We start from the raw sequence: 20465 nt of genomic DNA, 5'->3' as shown, positions 1-20465 counted from the left end.
AATAGAATTTGACAACCACGGAAGTGTTCGAACGGTTGGAGCTTCCAAGTTTTGCCATCTATCTAACCTCAACAATGTCTTCCATGCCATAATTAAAATCTAACAACTAAATGAACCCAATACTCCGACACTTACTACCAAGGTCACGAAAACAGAGAGAAACGCAATAAGGCTTAACATAAAATATTAAAATATACCATGGTCTTAATTTGACATGCTCTTCATTTTTTTTGTTTTTCTATCCCCCTCACACTCTCTCGCTCCACAAATAGCGGACCACAGCCTCTTCATTTTGCTTTCTTTTACATATATGAAATCTTCCTTCAATCGTTGGCGCAACTGCTCCAGTACTCTCCCGCGCCACTGCAGTTTGGGACAGTACCTTACATCAAGTTTTCGTAAACACATTAAATGTTCCACACCTCGCAGCTCTTCTATCTCAGCGCATTCTCCAACATCTAAATATGTAAGCTTTCTGAATTGCTCCAACCCTTGCATGCACTTGAACTTGGGACATCGAATAACAAACAACCACCTTAAATTTTCCAAAGCTGGCAACTCTTCTATCTCAGCGACATCAACAACAAATAGCACTTCAAGCTTTGTGAGGTGTTCCAACCCTTGTATGGTCTTTAGTTTACTACATCCTTCGACTGCCAACGAAAACAAAGATGTGAGATGTTCCAGAGATGATAACACTTCTATCTCATCACAACGACAAACATGTAGTTTTTTAAGCTTTGAAGCTTTGTGAGGTGTTCCAACCCTTGTATGGTCTTCAGTTTACTACATCCATCGACTTCCAACGAAGACAAAGATGTAAGATGTTCCAGAGATGACAACACTTCTATCTCATCACAACGACTAACCTCTAGTGTTCTAAGATTTGGGAGGTGTTCCAACGCTTGTATGCTCTTGAGTTTGCTACACCCAATCACATTCAAGTGCTTCAGAGATGATGTCCACGTTTCAAGACTGGTGAGCTCCTTTACATTTTCACAATCATAGATACCACACAGCCTTCCTATCTGCCTCAATTCCTTACAGCCAAACAAGAAAAGTCTCTGAAGGTTTCGGCAAACTCCTTCAGGAAAGATTACGTCCCTTATTTCTACTCCAACCAGATCTAGTTGCCAGAGCCTGTCGAAGCCAAACATACATTCTGCCGTTTTAAATGGAAGTTCGCCCAATGGACAATCTTCCATGCGAAAGTATTCGAGATTGTTCAGCAGGAGAATATCCTGTGGTAACTTTTGTATCCCACAAGAAACCAAACTCAACCGTGTCAGTTGAGTCAACCGTCCAAAAGTATCCGGCAAGCATTTCAATCGCGGGCAATTGCTCACCCGCAAATCCTTCAAGCTATTGACGGAACCGAGGGAAGATGGCAGCACTTTCAACAAACGGTCCCCTAAATGGAGTACCTCCAAGTTGCATAGGTCACCGATACCGCTTGGCAATTCTTTTAACTCAGCATCCACTAAATATAGTTCTTCCAAGAACCGTTGATGTGCGACCTGGGGAGGCAATTCTTTCACCTCGGAACAACATGAAAGATCCAAGAATTCCAGCGTGGTAATATTTCCAAGTGTCTCTTTGGAAATGGTCACATTCCTACATTCCTTCAAAGAGAGACATTTGAGTCGAGTCAAATTCCCAAAAGAATTTGGCAGCATCCCCAGGCGGGAACAATAAGACAAATCAATGGACTGGAGGTTTGGTAGCTTTCCGATGGAATCAGGCAGCATCTCCAAACTGGTAGCATAAGACAAATCGATGTGCTGAAGATTTGTTAGCTTTCCCAGGCGATCAGGCAACGATCTCATTCTTGTGAAATGTCTTAAAACCAAGTATGTCAAAGAGTGCGTATCACAAAATTCCTCTCGCAAAGTTTTGAGTTGGACAGTCCCATCATAATCCACAACAATCTTTTCAAGGTACTTCAGTTGTCCTATGGACTTTGGAAAATCTGAAACTGGAGAGTAGATGTTTAACTCCCGCAACTGGAGAGGCGGCTGCAATGTACACATTTCCACTGTAAGAAAGATTTCGAGATGATTCTCATCTACAAACAAATTGAGATTGAAATAAAAGAAGTATAAACACGCAAAATTGCGTACCTGAGATTCCTGTTGCCACAACGTTTTCAATCTGCTTCCTCTTACTTCTAAAACTCTTAAATTTTTCAGGGGAACCCAAGAAGGCAGGGAAGAATAGGGGCATTTGTACCAGCGGAGCCATATGAGATGTGGTGACCGCACCCTCCTCAATATAGCTTCTACATAATAATCTTCACTTGCAAGAATTCGCAAACCATGATAACGATCTGTATTGAACAGTGCCCGCTTACAGTTTCCCAACAGCTCCTGAATACACCTTTTGTACCATGACATTTCTGAACGGACACCGAATCCATAATGAAAACCGTCTACACAATGAACCGTCGAAATCCCGCGAACTTCGGTTGTGACCTATTCAATCATAAAAATAAAAGATAGATAGTATCCAGGGCACAGATCTTGCGTTGAACAAAACAACTTTAAAAATTTTGAACCAAAGAGGAATGTTTGAATCACTTACAGACCACGACGATTCTTCAAATAACTTATCAACATTGTTATTGTTGGTGGCGTGACACCAAAGACGATGGGGCATTGATCTTTCCGCAGCAGTATATCTTCCCATATCTCTAACCTGATCATGCATTTTTATCCGCTTTCCGCTGTCCAGTTCCAGAAGACACTTGCTCTCTAAATTTGAAATCCCCACCGCTCCCCATATTCTTTTTGCTGTATCCATATCTTCTCCTATAGAAAAGCAGGCCATATCTAAGAATATTTGCCGGTACTCTTGGTCGAGTGAATTATAACTAATTTTGAGCGTTTCCCGTATGTCCGCGGGTGGTATCTTGTGAAAATCATTCAATAGATCTTTCCAATATGTGTCATCTCTTCCACAAAGAAGAGCCCCAGTAACTTTCAATGACAACGGCAATCCATCACAGGCCGTTACAAACCGTTCCACCAGATGTATAAATCCTGGTGGTGGATGTGGCTGATTGAAGGCATATGAGCAGAACAACTCTTGGGAGTGTGCTCCATTCATCCCGGTGAGCTTATAAATTGATGAATCTGCTATTTCTGAACATAGGAGAGCATGCTTGTCCCGAGAGGTAACTATTATCAAGCTATTGGAACTAAGAACATCCCTAATTGGTAAGAATGCATCCAATTGATCGGCCTTCTCTACATTATCTAAAACTATCATTGCATTACAACAAATTAGGTAACGTTTAAGGATTATCACACCTTGGTCCACAATCTCAATTTTAATATCCCTGTGTGTCAAGTCCTTAATGAGCTTCATTGTTGAAATCTAATTTCAACGCAGACCACCAGAAACCGTGAACCAAGCCAGAAACCGTTCACCGGATTTTCTCGGAGCGATTTGCCGACGAAGGAATAATCCGGGAAGGAGCTCCGATACAATTTGGAGCTGACACGTGGTTCAGCCCTGACGTAACGCAACGTCATTTTCTCGGAGGTTAACTTTCAGCACTTGTTGGTCTTCCGATATGGTTATCCACCGTCGGATCTGCTCCACTTTCCTCCGCCGTTGATCACCTGGAGCTGCATACGGACCCACATCAATTCAATGTTTTGCGTGGAGTAAAAGGTTTATGGTTGACTGCCGTAGGTAAAAGAATTTAATGGTGGTACGAAGATTTTGGTGAGGCTCGTTTTAATATGGGTATGGGTGTATATGCTCTTTAGTTAAGTTTTTTTTTAAATATGGGTATGGGCACAATTAATATATGTCTTTTATATATATTTCTTATATACGGCATGTATTAAATGTGAAAACATATGTAATAAGTCTTTTATGTTTTGAGTGTTGACTTTTTTTTGTATGCATTGCACACGAGAGGAAAAAGGAAGGTGTTCGCAGCAGCGAAAAGAAGAACCAGAGGCTGTATGCACAGCAGTGCACAAATGTTTTTTGTAATGTTTTTGTGAGGCATAGTAAAACAGAGGTGTAAGAAAAACCATGTGTGGTTTTGCAAGTGCATAAAGAAAATGGTGGAGCGAATTTTGTAAGCCTCTGTAAGTTTTTGTTTTTACAGCAGTATGTAAAATTGTTTTACACCAGTAAATGTGAATGGAGGTTTTACAGCAGTAAATGTTAATGGGAATTTTTTCCAGCAGTGTAAATTCTCATATGGAGACACAGTGAATGTTTTTTTTGTTTTAATGAATAGAAATATTTTATGGTGAAATCCTCTGTTCCTCAGTGAAAGTTTTTAAGTCTTCTGTGTGCACAAAAGATCCTGGAGAAAAGTAAAAACAGAGCATTGCCTCTGTGTGTTTGAATATTTGGTTTTTGGTATTTTCTCCCCTTTGAAAAATACCCAGCAGTGGCATCAGAGCAGGACCAGGCTCTTTAAAGAAGTTAAAGAAGCTGAAGGGAGAAGGTTGTTGCTGCAGCAAAACTTCTCAGGCAGACAGAAGACAGTCAACAAAAGATTCAGGTATTCCAAAAGGTTTTTTTATGTTGCTGAAGAAGCAGTGATTTGTTTTAAACACACAGTCAAGGATTTAGAGGCATAGATCAGAATACAAGGAATGGCCAGCACAAGCACTGGTATGGGTTTGTTTAACACCCAGCTCCCACAGTTTAATGGGAAGAACTATGACTATTGGGCAATAACCATGACAGCCCCGTTTGCCTCTCAAGATTTATGGGAAATAGTTGAGGAAGGTTTTGAAGAACCAGCAGATGAAACTGAGTTCAATGCACTAACTCAGGGAGAGAGAGATCAGCTGAAAAGCAATAGGAAGAAGGATTCGAAAGCCCGTATGTTGTTGTATCTAGCAGTAGACCAGAGTGTGTTTCCAAGGTTAGCAGCAGCTAAGACAGCAAATGAAGCATGGCAAACCCTCAAGACAGCCTATCAAGGCATGGAGAGAGTGAAGACAGCAAAGCTACAATTGCTGAGAAAGGACTTTGAGAATCTGTGCATGAAGGAGTCAGATAACATTGACTCATTCTTCACTCATGTGATTGGTGTAATCACACAAATGAGAACTCATGGAGAAACCATTGAAGATAGAAGGATTGTGGAGAAAATATTGAGGGTCTTACCCTCAAAGTTTGATGCCATAGTCACCACCATCGAAGAGACAAAGGATCTCTCAAGTTATTCAGTTGATGAGCTACATGCATCACTGATAACACATGAGCAGAGGTTGAGTAGGAATGAAAACTCATCTCTTGAGCAAGCCTTCAAGACCCAGATGTCCTTTGGAAGAGGCAGAGGTCAAGGCAGAGGAAACAAGAGAGGAAGAGGCAGAAGCCAGAACAGAGGTGGAAGGAACAGCCCAGCAAATGCACAAAGAAGAGGCAGCAATCCAAATCAAAACCAAGGCCAAGGCAGTAGCCAACAAAGAGAACAGTTTCATGCTCAAGGACAAAAGTATGATAAATCTAATGTTCAATGCTATTATTGCAAAAAGTATGGACATTATGCAAGTGATTGTAGAAAGAAACAACATGATATGAACAATAGACAAAATGCAAATGTTACAAGAGAAAACAACAGTCAAAATAATGTCCTGTTAGCTTGTAACATGGCTGAAACACATAGTGAAGACATATGGTTTTTAGACTCAGGTTGCAGCAACCATATGACAGGGAATATAGCCCTCTTTTCAGCCTTAAATCAGAATTTGAAATCAGAGGTCACACTAGGAACTGATAGTAAAGTGTCTGTTATGGGAAAAGGGGAGGTAAAAATATTTACAAAACAAGGAGAAAGGAAAACCATAGCAGATGTCTACTATGTCCCCGGAATGAGATGTAACCTATTGAGTGTTGGACAGCTTATCCAAAAGAGTTACAATGTTTACTTTAAAAATGATGTATGCACCATCATGGACATACCACCCAGCAAAAGATGCATTGCTGAAGTGAAGATGACAAGGAACAGGATGTTCCCTCTCAGGATAAGGGCAGATTTGAAAAACAAAAATGAAATTGCAGCAGTCACCCAAGAGGCCTTTCAAAGCGTGCCAAAGGATGAGAACTGGTTATGGCACTTGAGATTCAGGCATCTAAATTTTGGAGGTCTGAATTTGTTGAGCAGAAAAGGAATGGTAAAAGGATTACCATTGATAGAGAAACCGGACAGCCTATGTGAAGGCTGCATTTTGGGAAAACAACACAGAGAAAGTTTTCCATCAGGGAAAAGCATAAGGGCAAAGACACCCTTAGAGATTATCCACTCAGATTTGTGTGGACCAATGCAAGCTCCATCATTAGCAGGCAGCCTATATTTCTTGACATTCATTGATGATTTTACAAGAAAGACTTGGATATATTTCCTCAAGAACAAAAGTGAAGTCTTTGAGAAATTCCAAAATTTCAAAGCACTTGTGGAGAACCAAAGCGGGCTGCACATAAAAGTATTGAGAACTGATAGAGGAGGTGAGTATATCTCAAATGAATTCCTAAAGTTTTGTAGAGAAAATGGAATTCATAAACAGTTCACAACTCGGTACACTCCGCAGCAAAATGGAGTTGCTGAAAGGAAGAACAGGACCATCATGGATATGGCGAGGAGCATGCTAAAGGCAAAGCATTTGGGAAATGAGTAGTGGGCTGAAGCTGTACATTGTGCAGTGTATATTTTGAACAGGTGTCCTACAAAAGCAGTGATGAACAAGGTGCCAGAAGAAGCATGGAGTGGGAGAAAGCAAGGTGTCACCCACTTGAGAGTTTTTGGGTGTGTGGCCTATGCACACATTCCGGATCAGCTAAGGAGGAAGTTGGACAGCAAAGGGGAGAAATGTCTTTTCATTGGATACAGTGAGGAATCCAAGGCATACAGGCTGTATATCCCATCTACCAAGAAGTTTTTTGTCAGCAGAGATGTTCAATTTATTGAAGAGGAAGCTTGGGATGGAAGCATAGAGAAGACAGTTAATGTTAAACACTGTTTGTCTCATGATGAAGATGAAGAGGAGGTGGCTGAAATGCATCCCCAAACAGCAGCGCCAACACAAGGACAGCAAGGGACACCATTGAGGATCAATGAGAGTGCTTCTCCAAGCACACCACAAGGAGGAAATTCAAGTGCATCATCAAGCACCTGCACACCAAATGAAAGAGGTAAGAAATTTAGAAATCTAAGTGATATTTATGATGAAGGAATGAATTCCTTATTTGCCTTGTATTGTCATGTTGATGATCCTATTCATTTCGAAGATGCAATTAAAGATAGGAAATGGATAGAAGCTATGGATGAGGAGATGAATGCCATAGAGAGAAACAAAACATGGGATTTGGTTGAGTTACCAAAAGGCAAAGAAGTCATTGGTGTGAAATGGGTCTATAAGACCAAGAGCAATGCTGAAGGCAAGATTGAAAGGCATAAGGCAAGGCTGGTTGTCAAAGGGTACAAGCAGCAGTATGGGAGAGATTATGAGGAGACTTTCGCCCCGGTTGCAAGAATGGAAACCGTGAGAGCAGTGCTGTCCATAGCAGCTCAAAATAAATGGAAAGTCTACCAAATGGATGTGAAATCAGCATTCCTAAATGGAGTGTTAATGGAAGAGGTCTATGTGAAACAGCCTCTCGGATATGAGAAGAAAGGAGAAGAGCACAAAGTGTGCAAATTGAAGAAAGCTCTTTATGGGCTGAAGCAAGCGCCAAGAGCATGGTACAGCAGGATAGATTCATATCTATTGGATAATGAATTTGACAAGTGTGAAGGAGAACCCACAGTCTACATCAAGGAAAAAGATGGTAAAATTTTAATTGTTGTTTTGTATGTTGATGATGTGATTTTCACAGGTAATGATGATCAGCTCATTAAAAATTTTAAATCAGTCATGAAGGATGAATTTGAAATGACTGACATGGGTTTCTTGAGATACTTCTTAGGCATAGAAGTAGATCAAAATGAAAAAGGAATTTTTATATCTCAAGCAAGATATGTAAATCAAATTTTGAGCAGATTTAAGATGGAAGAATGCAAGGCAGCCATCACTCCCACAGTAATGGGATTAAAGCTCAGCAGAGAGGACAGCAGCAAGGATTTTGATCCTAGTTTGTACAAGAGTATTGTAGGCAGCCTCATGTACTTAATAGCTACTAGGCCTGATTTAATGTATGTTGTTAGTTTAATTTCCAGGTTCATGGAGAGGCCAAAGGAGGCACATTGGCAGGCAACAAAGAGAATTTTGAGGTATGTCAAAGGCACCAAAATGTTTGGAATTTTATATCATGCCTCAGAACATTCAGATTTGATTGGATACACTGACAGTGATTGGGCTGGAAGTGTAGATGATCGGAAGAGCACTTCCAGTTATGTTTTTAATATGGGTTCAGGAGCCATTTCATGGGCTTCTAAGAAGCAGTCCATTGTAGCATTGTCTACAGCAGAGGCTGAATATGTGGCAGCGACAGCAGCAGCTTGTCAGGCAGTGTGGATGAGAAGAATGTTGAGAAGCTTAGGCCAAGAGCAGGCAAAAGCGACAGTGATCTTTTGTGACAATAGCTCAGCTATTGCATTGTCAAAGAATTCAGTGTTTCATAAGAGAACGAAACACATTGATACAAGGTTTCACTACATCAGAGAATTAGTGAACAATGGAGAAATTGTCCTAGAACATTGCAGGACTCAAGAACAGGTAGCAGACATCTTGACAAAGCCACTTGATCAGAAGAGCTTTGAATTTTTGAGAAAGTGTCTGGGTATGACTGAATGCCCAGCTGTTGAAATTAAAGGGGAGTGTTGAAATCTAATTTCAACGCAGACCACCAGAAACCGTGAACCAAGCCAGAAACCGTTCACCGGATTTTCTCGGAGCGATTTGCCGACGAAGGAATAATCCGGGAAGGAGCTCCGATACAATTTGGAGCTGACACGTGGTTCAGCCCTGACGTAACGCAACGTCATTTTCTCGGAGGTTAACTTTCAGCACTTGTTGGTTTTCCGATATGGTTATCCACCGTCGGATCTGCTCCACTTTCCTCCGCCGTTGATCACCTGGAGCTGCATACGGACCCACATCAATTCAATGTTTTGCGTGGAGTAAAAGGTTTATGGTTGACTACCGTAGGTAAAAGAATTTAATGGTGGTACGAAGATTTTGGTGAGGCTCGTTTTAATATGGGTATGGGCGTATATGCTCTTTAGTTAAGTTTTTTTTTAAATATGGGTATGGGCACAATTAATATATGTCTTTTATATATATTTCTTATATACGGCATGTATTAAATGTGAAAACATATGTAATAAGTCTTTTATGTTTTGAGTGTTGACTTTTTTTTGTATGCATTGCACACGAGAGGAAAAAGGAAAGGTGTTCGCAGCAGCGAAAAGAAGAACCAGAGGCTGTATGCACAGCAGTGCACAAATGTTTTTTGTAATGTTTTTGTGAGGCATAGTAAAACAGAGGTGTAAGAAAAACCATGTGTGGTTTTGCAAGTGCATAAAGAAAATGGTGGAGCGAATTTTGTAAGCCTCTGTAAGTTTTTTTTACAGCAGTATGTAAAATTGTTTTACACCAGTAAATGTGAATGGAGGTTTTACAGCAGTAAATGTTAATGGGAATTTTTTCCAGCAGTGTAAATTCTCATATGGAGACACAGTGAATGTTTTTTTTGTTTTAATGAATAGAAATATTTTATGGTGAAATCCTCTATTCCTCAGTGAAAGTTTTTAAGTCTTCTGTGTGCACAAAAGATCCTGGAGAAAAGTAAAAACAGAGCATTGCCTCTGTGTGTTTGAATATTTGGTTTTTGGTATTTTCTCCCCTTTGAAAAATACCCAACATTCATTTGCAAATCAACCAGAGATTTTCTAGCTGCAGTTTCACTAACATCAGATAAAAAAGAGGATCCATCATACTCAGAGCACCTATGGTTGAAGATCTGTTTCACCAAAGTGGTTTTCCCAATACCACCAACACCTATAATTCCGACAACCCTGGCCTGGACGTCACGCTTCTGCCCCTGCTGCATTAGCACTGTACTTTCAAAGTGCTGTAGCTTATCATCCAATCCAGTTGGATATTTAGCCACAAAAAGCGGTGTTTTTGGAAGTTTTTTCAATAGGCTTTGAACAACTTTGTCCAGAAGCTCCGCCTCGTTCCTGGATGAATAACCAACGAGAAATGCCTAGGTAAGTGTCAAGTACCAAGCAGCACTTCTAAATTTCTGTATCCATATGGGATAATTCCTATTTTCCGCTTGTGAGTGGCGAGTAATAAAATCATGAACGTTACAAATCATTCCAGAGGTCCTTTTGAAGTTTTATTCTTTATATCTACCAAACAGGTACATCGATCGTGCAGGAGTAAGTGGAGAGATTCTATACAGTTCAGAAAGCTACAAAATTTGACAAAGCTATGGGCGTCTGATAATCTATTCACATGAGGAATACCAGATTTCATTCAAAACTGGAAGGACCACATTGAACTTTGGGTTTCATTCAACTTAGTTCTCAATGCTAACAACATGCAAAATGTCTCTGCTTACCCTTGTAACCATTGCTGAAACATAAGAGGCAACACACAATTCCCCTGATTCAAATGGATTGAATTCAAACTACATCAGGGAGGAAACACACATTTCCCCTGATTCAAATGGATTGAATTCAAACTACATCAAGGAGGAAACACACAATTCCCCTGATTCAAATGGATTGAATTCAAACTACAGCAAGAGAATGGAAAGGAGATTGCGAAGGGAAAAAGTAAACAAGAACATACATCAAGAGACACCATATTTACCTGGGAGAAACCCAATTTAAGAAAATCCCTGCAGGGAAATGGACTCGCTTTCCAATCAGCTTGTCCAATTCAAATTATTGAGATGGACTTTTCATTGGAGCCAATGGATCACTTAAAAAAAAAATCTCTTACAGCAATCCCCAACATTCATTTGCTCCGCAAGATTTCTCAGACCACCTTCAAGTTGCTGATTTCCTCAACTGATCGAGAGAACTGGAAGGTTCGTAGTTAAATGCTTTTATTCTCACGTATAGCACGTCGCAGGGCGTCAATCACAGGATCAACATTACACTATACTTTTGGAGATAAACGAGCAGGATAATACGAAAGGATCGCAGCCTTTCTGAAGTGCACAAAAAGACAGATGGGATTATTTTGTTATTAGCTTGGTCTAGGGCGATCAGCTCATTGAATTAAGGGGATCGACGGAGGAGATGATTTCAATTACTAGTTTTTCTGGTGTTGTGTGGTCATAGTGGAATTAAGTTTCATCATGTGGTAGGACTTCTCCTGGATCCTTTGTGAGAAGCCGATTCTGTCATGATATCTGTTTTTCCTCCTTCGTTTCGGCTGGGGTTCCCTTCATTTGCAGAGATAAAGCTTCAATAGCTGGATCGTAGCCGTTGGGGTTTGGCTGAATGGACAGGGGACTTTCTTCGGTAATCTGTGTTTTTGCGCGTAGTCTTAAAATCCCATAAAATAACCTAGAAATCCCATAAAATAACCTAGGAATTTGTAATAATTGTCAAATTTAAAAATTTTGAATGTGCCGAGAAGATTGATTTTTGATGATGCTGAATTTTTTCCGCAATAAACTAAATCGATTCAAACACTCCAACTAACTAACTAACAGATTTTTTGAAATTTTAATACGAGATTCCGACAAAAGCGGTCGTCGAGGCTATTTTGTTGCGTCGGTAGACAATTCCGTGTTTCCTGGGGTTGGACGATTGGGAGTGATCGCTCTTTGCGTGGTGCGTTGAAGGTCTTTGACCGGGGTTCTGACCTATTTCTTGGTCAAAAGTAGTTGGTGGGGCTAAGGGCTGGCTCTTTTCAATTGGGCAGAAAATATATTTCGATATTTGTACCCATCGCGTGGCTAGCAGTAGGTTGGCGTATCCACTAGGAGATTTCTGGGCGACCTTTTTAGGCTTGGGATCTGCTCCTTTTCGTTATGTGGGGTTTTCGATCCCAGGTCAGTTCATAGGTTCTGTACTGGGTTTGTGGCGACGTATCTGGCGTAGACGTATGCTACCTATCCTCTCTTCATTAGGTGGTCCGTTTTCTCGATTGGAGTTGAAGCTTGCGTGGCTACCTGTTGTAAGGCCTTCCATTTCTTTTTTAACACCTCCTTTACACTCGGTACTTTCCTTGGGAGGTGGGTTGGTACTGGTGTCTCGCCGCTCGGTTATGGATTGCGATGGGGTACAGTTGGCTGGCATGCATGATGGGATGTCACCAACTGCCGAGGCCTTGATCAAAATCACTATTTGGGCGGAGCGGGCAGCATTAGCAGTATTCTGTCTGGGAGTCGGAAATATTGCAATTCACCCAGAGTTCTGTTGCGTGTGATATCCCTGCCTCTCACGAGAACTAGAGAGACAAAAACTAAACATAAACCTTTGGAGGCGATTACAGCACAACCACCTCTGGTTTTGGGTGAAAATGATTTATGGGAGAGTACAGAAAGGCTCAGGAATAAGGCGCTGGTAGGGCGGTGGCACCCTCTGAAAATGTCGGGTGAAAAACCTAAGAAATGGGTGGAAGATAGATCGTTTCCGATACAGACGAAGGTAAGCGAACTTGACCGAAGTTAAGCCAACTTTTGAACGGATGTTTATGCTTTCACTCCCTGAGTTTGGAGAACGCCGACAGGATTTTAAGGGATCCTTGGGTCAACGGTAGAGGGTTTCTCCTAATGCAGTGGTGGAAGACCAGTTTCGACCCTCTAGCTGGGATCCCTAGACGTAATCTGATTTGGGCAAAACTGTCGGGTTTACCGCTGGAGTTATGGAATAGGATTAGGAAATTTTATTACTGGGATGACAGTTCTGTTGGTCAGCTGGATAAGCGCTTGGCTTGGGTGTTATCGAAGTCGACCTGGGGCGAGGTTAGTTAGCAGAAATTGATGTGTAGTGGAGCAGTTATAAGATTCGGCTGAAAATTGATCATTGGGCTTTGCCATATCGGTGCCTCCTATACCAGACGGGTCACTTGATGGCTACATGTCCGGTGCATGGGGTCTCGTCTTCAAGGCGCAGACACAATGGACTTCGGGACTCTTCATATTCCGGTCCATCGGCATGTGCAGTTCAAGGAAGTGAGGTCCTCTCTAGGGCTTCTCCAGGTATTTCGGCTTATTCCTCTGAACTTGTTAGCGAGCCACCTTTAGACAATCTTGTATCAAATATTTCGCATACAAATATTTCGGGAAATTCTCGGTCTAATGGGCTCGGTCCCGCCTCATCTGTTGATGTCGTAGTCTCTACCTCTTCCCTTGGGGTTGACAGGGGTTTGATCACCCCATCCTCGGGTGCTGGGTCTTTAGATTCCTCCCTATTGCTAGATCACTGTTTCCATACTCCCCATCCTGGCGAGAGTGGGTTAGCCCCGACCTTGAAGGTGGGTTCTGAACCTTCTGGAGAATTATTAAACCCTGCTTCGTCTGTCCTTGAAAAGGAGGTGGAGAAAGTTGCGTCCCTATCTCCAGACCGGGAACTAATCGGTGTTCTGGACTATGCCGAGGAAATGGAACCACTTGTCATCAAACGGTCTTTCTTTGTGCCCTCGGAGGTTTCTGGACATAAGCCAAATTTCCAGAACTTGACCCATCAGAAGAAACGTCACCCTCGATACAAGAAAGTCACAGGCTGTAGATTGACAGCTTCGAGTTCTCATCCGGCTCTCATCCCTGGTGATTCGTGTTTTTCCATCGATTCATCTTGCACTGCTGGTTCGGTCTCTATCTCGGATTTTGATGGTACTCGGGTACTTAGAGGGGATATACTCGTCTTTGGGTTGTCCCCATGACCATTATTTCTCTGAACATCCTGGGGCTGGAAGCTTACCCCAAAATCATCTCGATTAGGGGTATGATTAGATTATACCAGCCGTCTATGATACTACTGCAGGAAACGATGGTGAGGGTTGACAGAGGTTGGGAGGTCATGTTAAAGATTTGTTCTGACTGGGTTGTTTGCGCAACAAATGCGATAGGTATCTCAGGTGGGTTGGGTGTGATGTGGAATCCACGTCATTTTGATCTGAACGCATTCTATACTTGTGCAGGTATTCTCTTAACAGGTTACATGAAGGGTTCGAGCAATAGGATCAGAATATTAAACACATATGCACTGTATCATGGGCGGAAAAGCTTTTGGAATAGAGTGGCTAATTCTGGGATTTTAAGTCTCACCACATTAATACTGGCGGGGGATTTAAATTTCACATTGAACCCATTAGAAATCTGGGGTACGAAGGCCACGGAAGATCCACTTTCTGCTTTCTTTAAAGAAATGATGGACGCCAATCCTTTGATTGATGCAATCCCAGATACAATGGCTCCAACTTGGAAGAACGGGAGAATTGGAGGGGAGGGCATCTCCAAGCGGATTGATCATTTTCTAGTAAGTCAGACCCTGTTTAATAACATGGTGGAAGTCGAGTCTTATATCATCCCAATGGATATATCGCACCATATTCCGATAGCGCTGAGGTGGAAAGGGATGGAGGGGCGGTGGGCATATCCATTCAAATTTAATCCTCGGTTGCTGAAATTTGAATCTCGGAGATGGATCAAAGCGAAAAGGAGGGAGGAACAGATTCTATTAGTGGAGTTAGAAAGAGCTGATATACCTTAATCTGGTCCCATTATATTTCTCGGCTTTATATCGTGATAAGATCGCAGTTTTGGAGGGTCATAGGAAGATGTAGACATTCTCCACCTTTTCTTTCATTGCCCTTATAGTCTCCCTCTATGGGAAGGGGTGTTGGACCATTACAAACTAGTATCTAGGATACAATTCCAGACAATGTACAGATGTATTAAAGTTTGCTTGGAGCAAAGTGCAAGATTATCGTGCGCTTCCATTATACGTCTTTTGGACTATATGGCAGAGAAGAAATGCAATCTTATTTGATCAGAAAAGCCTGGAGCTCCATGAGGACATTAGCAAGATGGTGACCTACTACAAGGAGATTATAGCTTCCATTATACGTCTTTTGGACTATATGGCAGAGAAGAAATGAAATCTTATTTGATCAGAAAAGCCTGGAGCTCCATGAGGACATTAACAAGATGGTGACCTACTACAATGAGATAGGGCCGACGAAGGGAAGTAAAATGTACATGATTCCAAAAGTGAGGGATCTATGGCAAACATATCTGCCTGGAGCTCCATGAGGACATTAACAAGATGGCGACCTACTACAATGAGATAGGGCCGACGAAGGGAAGTAAAATGTACATGATTCCAAAAGTGAGGGATCTATGGCAAACATGTTGGTTTTTTTGATGGAGCAAGGGGCACTAGAAAATGTCGTTGTGGAATGGTTATATATAGCCCTGTGGGGAGTGTTGATTGCTGCCAAATGACTTGGAATTGAAGAGATTCAGATCTTTGGGATGCGAAAGGCATTATTGAGTGGGTTAAGGGGGGCCACGAGTTTAGATTGCCTATTCTTATTAACTCGATTGAGTTGAGTGGTTTAAGGGGCGCAACGAGTTCAGACTGCCTATTCTTATTAAGGGGATGAAGCGCATCAAAATCGTAATAAGAACTTTCCAGCAGGTAAACTTTGACCACATATACAGAGAGCAAAACTGGTCTGCTAATTTACTTTCAAAAAGAGGCAATCATCGAGAAACAGGTAAGTTTTACTTTTCAGTTTTTTGAACAGGTTGTCATGACTAACACTGTCAGCATCAACTACTCATAAGGAGAGACATGCCAAGGTCTCATTTTGATTACTGGATGCACTAATGTAATCGAATTTCTCTTCCACTAGATAGGCAGCAATAAACTTTTGAATTTTGTCCAACAAAGAAATACAATCTCATAAGATATAGTTTTTTTGAAAGTATGTTGATTAGTTTTTAGTCTCCTGTATGCAATTTTGCAAAGAAGAAAGACAGAAAAATGTTCCAATCTATATATATATATGCTACTTTTTTCTTTTAATAAAAAGTTTTCCTCCTAAAAAAATGTGTACGGACGCGAGATAGTAGAACGTTACCCATTAAAGGTCTTCAGCTCGAGACCACTTATGTCGGCGACATGAGAAAGAGCATCTCTCCAGCCTTGAATGGTAGCGGAGTCGTGGCGTGGCTCCTCTCTATTAGTTTGAGGGTCGATTATTGTCTTCTGTTCGAGTTTCTTCAGGGCTTCAGCGTATACTCCTTTTTTGTCGCTCCACCTGACCTCGAAAGGCTCTACATTATAAAATATCGGCACAATAGGTGCCCGGGACTTGACCATGAGAACTAGTTCATCGAGGCACCATTTCGATTCCGCATAAGCAGGGGAGAAAATGGCTATTTGCACAGAAGCCACTCGAATAGCGGCTTCGATTTGAGACTGGAATTTGTGTCCTGGCTCAAGTTCAGGCTTGTCAAGAAACACCCACAATCCATGGTCACGAAGGCGCTGGTAGAGATGGGACGCGAAGGTGTTTTTAACATCCGATCCCCGATGATTGATGAAAACATCATATCGGGGATAAGAGGTGGAAGCAGAAGACGATGAAGCATCGTGCTTCTGTTGCGGTGCGGTGGGTAGGTTTGCCATTGCAGAAGGCGGATTGGGATGAATGGATGGACTGATAGGCCGAGTCAATGAAAATAAGATGAACAGCCGAGACAATGAATAAGACGAATAGCTGAAAACTGCAAGAAGCTGCAGCAAAACGCGTATCGCACTATGGGTGGAAAGGATGTGCTGAAAACTGCAAGAAGCTGCAGCCAAACGCGTAGCGCACTATGGGTGGAAAGGATGTGCTGTATCTCAACCAGTATTGTAATGTGGGGAGAAGGATGTGCTGTATCTCAACCAGTATTATAACGTTATTTTATAACCCCAAAAAAAAACTAGTAGGGTGGATATTAGCACTCGTAATCAAAACATGTAACAAGAAGTTTCTTGGTTGGAACATCCCTGGAGGTTTCTTGTTTGAAATATTCCAAATAATTAAAAGTTCCATCATGACAACTCTTTTTCGAAACCTACCTTTCACTTTTGTCAGGGAAACGACGAAATGTGGATACATGTTAGAGGTATTATTATAAACAAATTTATTGTTAGATTTTTCTTTGGGTCATAATGGAACGGGAAACGACGGAATGTGGATACGTGTTAGAGGTATTATTATAAACAAATTTATTGTTGACTTTTCTTGGTTCATAATGGAAGGGGAAACGACAGAATGTGGATACGTGTTAAAGGTTTTATTATAAACAAAATGTGGATACGTGTTAGAGGTTTTATTATAAACAAATTTATTGTTGATTTTTCTTGGTTCATAATGGAACATTGTTACTACGGTTTGTGGTTGATTTTATTTTTTCACTGTACATCTTTTATTATTTTTTATTAGTTTATTTACTTACCCTCACTATCTTAAAAATCAATAATAAATCCAAATATTAAATTAAATAAATAAAATCGTGAATATTAAATTAAATAAATAAAATCGTGAGAATTCTTCAAATCAATTATTAAATTAAATAAATAAAATCGTGAATATTAAATTAAATAAATAAAATCTAAAATCGTGAATATTAAATTAAATAAATAAAATCATGATTAAATTAAATAAATAAAATTATGAGAAGGATCTAGTTTCTCTCCAACCTGTAAATTGAGAAATTGTCTCAACCAAGTGAGTCTAACAACCAAGTGAGTGAGTCTAACAACCAAGTGAGTCTAAGATAGAAGATGTATTATTAACATAAAAAATATATTATTAAATTATTTGAATAAGAGAGAATTCCACATAATGGCTCTCTGCTTTCTATGTTATATTAAAATAGAAAATATATTATTAAAATTTCTCAACCAAGTGAGTCTAACAACCAAGTGAGTCTAAAATAGAAGATGTATTATTAACATAAAAAATATATTATTAAATTATTTGAATAAGAGAGAATTATGTCCAAGTGAGTCTAAAATAGAAGATGTATTATTAACATAAAAAATATATTATTAAATTATTTGAATAAGAGAGAATTCCACATAATGGCTCTCTGCTTTCTATGTTATATTAAAATAGAAAATATATTATTAAATTATTTAAATAAGAGAGAAAATTCCACATAATGGCTCTCTGCTTTTTCTGCCCGTTAATGTTATGTGTGTTAGTTTGCTGTGCATATGGTGATTTTCCTTCATGTGGTATCTGCGCCACTTCTCAGTGAAATAGCATTTGTCGTGATATACATTTGCATTGATTGTTGACCAACCCGAGTAATGGTGCCAGGAGAATGTTGCATGTGATTCTGGGCACCACCAGATTTGGGACGAGCCATAATGAGATTTCATATTAAAAGATCACGTGTAGAGCGATTGAAAGAGTCCACGAGTAGTCTAGGTGCGCACAGCGAGATCGGGTTCGTTCACATGGAGACCAACCGTAGAAGCCAAGTTGTTGTGGTCGTTACAAGGATTTGATCAAAGAAATCAACCAAGATACCATATGCATTCACCAGTTCAGTTGTTGTTCTGCGCTGAAGTGCAGTACGATGAATTTGATTGGTGTGTTGTAGATGGCCGAGTCAAATTGTTGGTCTACTTCTAACTAGCTCGGGCCATTTCGAGTGATAGCAGCAACATTCGGCTGATTGTATTATTCGGGCTGGCTGTTCCTGTGGATTGAGTGCCTGAGCAGAATTCATTGTTGGAAAGGACCGTATTTTCCTTTTCGCATGGATTGATTTGCTGGTTGATATAATCCACGCGGGGAACACGTTAAATGCACCCTGCGTTAGATAGGACGGGGTTGCACCAAGACACATCCGATTGTAAGGTTGTGCGTTCATATATACCTGTGGGTGTCAGAGATTTTGAATGAATATGATGCATATATGATCGCTAGATCGTTGGCAGAGTTGAGGAATGAGATCCGGCGGATTTTCAGAATATATATGTAGCAGAGATCTGACTGAGTATTTGTGTGTTGCAAGGACACAACCTTGATTATTTAATTATTGTTTGTAGATGAATTACTGTCATGAGTCAAACACCTATGCACTAAATCTTCTTGAATTTCTGTCAGTCAGACTAGGAAGCGATCTTTACAGCATCTGGCCAGCACATTCGCCTGCATAACCTCCGGTGTTGGCTGGACAAGAATATAAACGCACTGGTAGAAGTGGGTGCCGCGGGCCACTTGATTAAGGCGGCAAGTGTGAGGTGCCACGGCCCTGCATGCGACTTCCAGATTTGCACAGGCCTGGGATTTTGTCAGCCTCTGGACGCCTACTACGGTCACATGGGGTTCAAATGAAGGCCCTCCGAATTCGCTCTTGAGCTCATTCATCAGTTTAACAAATTCCTCTCTGCGCTCAGGCGACGGCGTTGCCCACCCAGAGTACATCCCCACCTCTTCCGTCATGTCTGTAAAACCTCACTCGCTACCTCAATCCAGATGCCACGCCATTATCACAGATTGATGGTAATATCTGTAATGTTGAATATTCATTCTGGTGCTAATATTCCTAGCGTGAGATTTCAGCTCCAAAATACACTCTACGTGGCGGAAATTCCTTCAACACAGCAATGTGAATATCAAGAAGAAATTTGAGATGTGAAGACAAAGGAGAGCTAGCGTGGAAGAGAGCCAACTTTTCTCAAAAACAAATGGGTTGAAAATTCAATTTCAGCCATAGTCAACTTTTTCTCCAACGAAAATGTATACTTTATGAAAAATTTAAAGTCTCTTCTGACTTTTTAAAGTGTTTTGACTTTTAAAGAGATTCATTCACTTGAAAAAGTTACTTTATAAAGGTTAATTCTCCTTTTAAAAGGAAAATCACTAAAAGTTTTAATGGGAGTCTAAAAGGCATTGAACACCAAAATATTTTTTTTTGGAGACCTAAGCTGTATAAATTTTATGTTTGGAGGGATGGAAGATTTAATGAAATTTTTTAAGATATATGGTGAAAAGTGATAAATGTTATTTTCTATGTAATGGAGTAATAAGGGTATCAAGTGTGATTTTGTGGAGTAATAAGGTGAAAATATTTTTTGTATTTGAAGTGATAAGTGATTTTTTTGGAGAAAGTTATCAAAAGTAATATTTTATTTTGAGAGAGATTTTGAGAGCAATTGAGTGTACATTTAATATTTTGAAGACATTTTGACGTCAAGCAGTTCTCAGTCTGTGCTTGAGATGCTTCACTGAAAACATTGTCATGATGATGTATATTGAAGGTTAATAAAAACATCTCTTTTTGTGGTGATCGTGTCTTAGATCCCCCGAAATTGAATAAGGGGATCATAGGAACACTCTGTGTCGTGGATGTGTTTGCATGACTTGTGTCGAATTTGTAAAACGCTCTTTTTCTTATGCTTCAACAAAACAACTACATGCACATAAGAAAGTTTACATATACAAATCATCGATCAAGCTCTTGAAAGTAAAGCTCCCATAATCAATTAAGTTCATAAGCACAAA

The 20465-nt window shown here is 40.5% G+C and overlaps 1 protein-coding gene and 1 pseudogene across 1 annotated transcript; both read right to left on the bottom strand.

The window, feature by feature from the left end:
* Nucleotides 1–701: 701 nt before the first annotated feature.
* On the bottom strand, nucleotides 702–17140 carry LOC149266019 (disease resistance protein RPV1-like). Its single transcript, XM_089406798.1, has 5 exons — nucleotides 16032–17140; nucleotides 9833–10156; nucleotides 2581–3337; nucleotides 2121–2471; nucleotides 702–2015 (listed from the first exon to the last, which is right to left on the bottom strand). Exons 1-5 carry the CDS (start codon nucleotides 16580–16582, stop codon nucleotides 702–704), a joined length of 3297 nt encoding a protein of 1098 aa, XP_089262924.1. The 5' UTR covers nucleotides 16583–17140.
* Nucleotides 17141–18574: 1434 nt separating this feature from the next.
* On the bottom strand, nucleotides 18575–19689 carry LOC149266018 (cyclic phosphodiesterase pseudogene; annotated as a pseudogene).
* Nucleotides 19690–20465: the final 776 nt, after the last annotated feature.

The sequence above is a fragment of the Pinus tabuliformis genome, chromosome 6, assembly GCF_031772625.1.
Source record: "Pinus tabuliformis cultivar Carrire ecotype Pingquan chromosome 6, CPIR1, whole genome shotgun sequence".
Taxonomy (NCBI): domain Eukaryota; kingdom Viridiplantae; phylum Streptophyta; class Pinopsida; order Pinales; family Pinaceae; genus Pinus; species Pinus tabuliformis.
The sequence above is the reverse complement of the archived record's forward strand: the minus strand, read 5'-3'. Positions and strand labels throughout refer to the sequence as shown.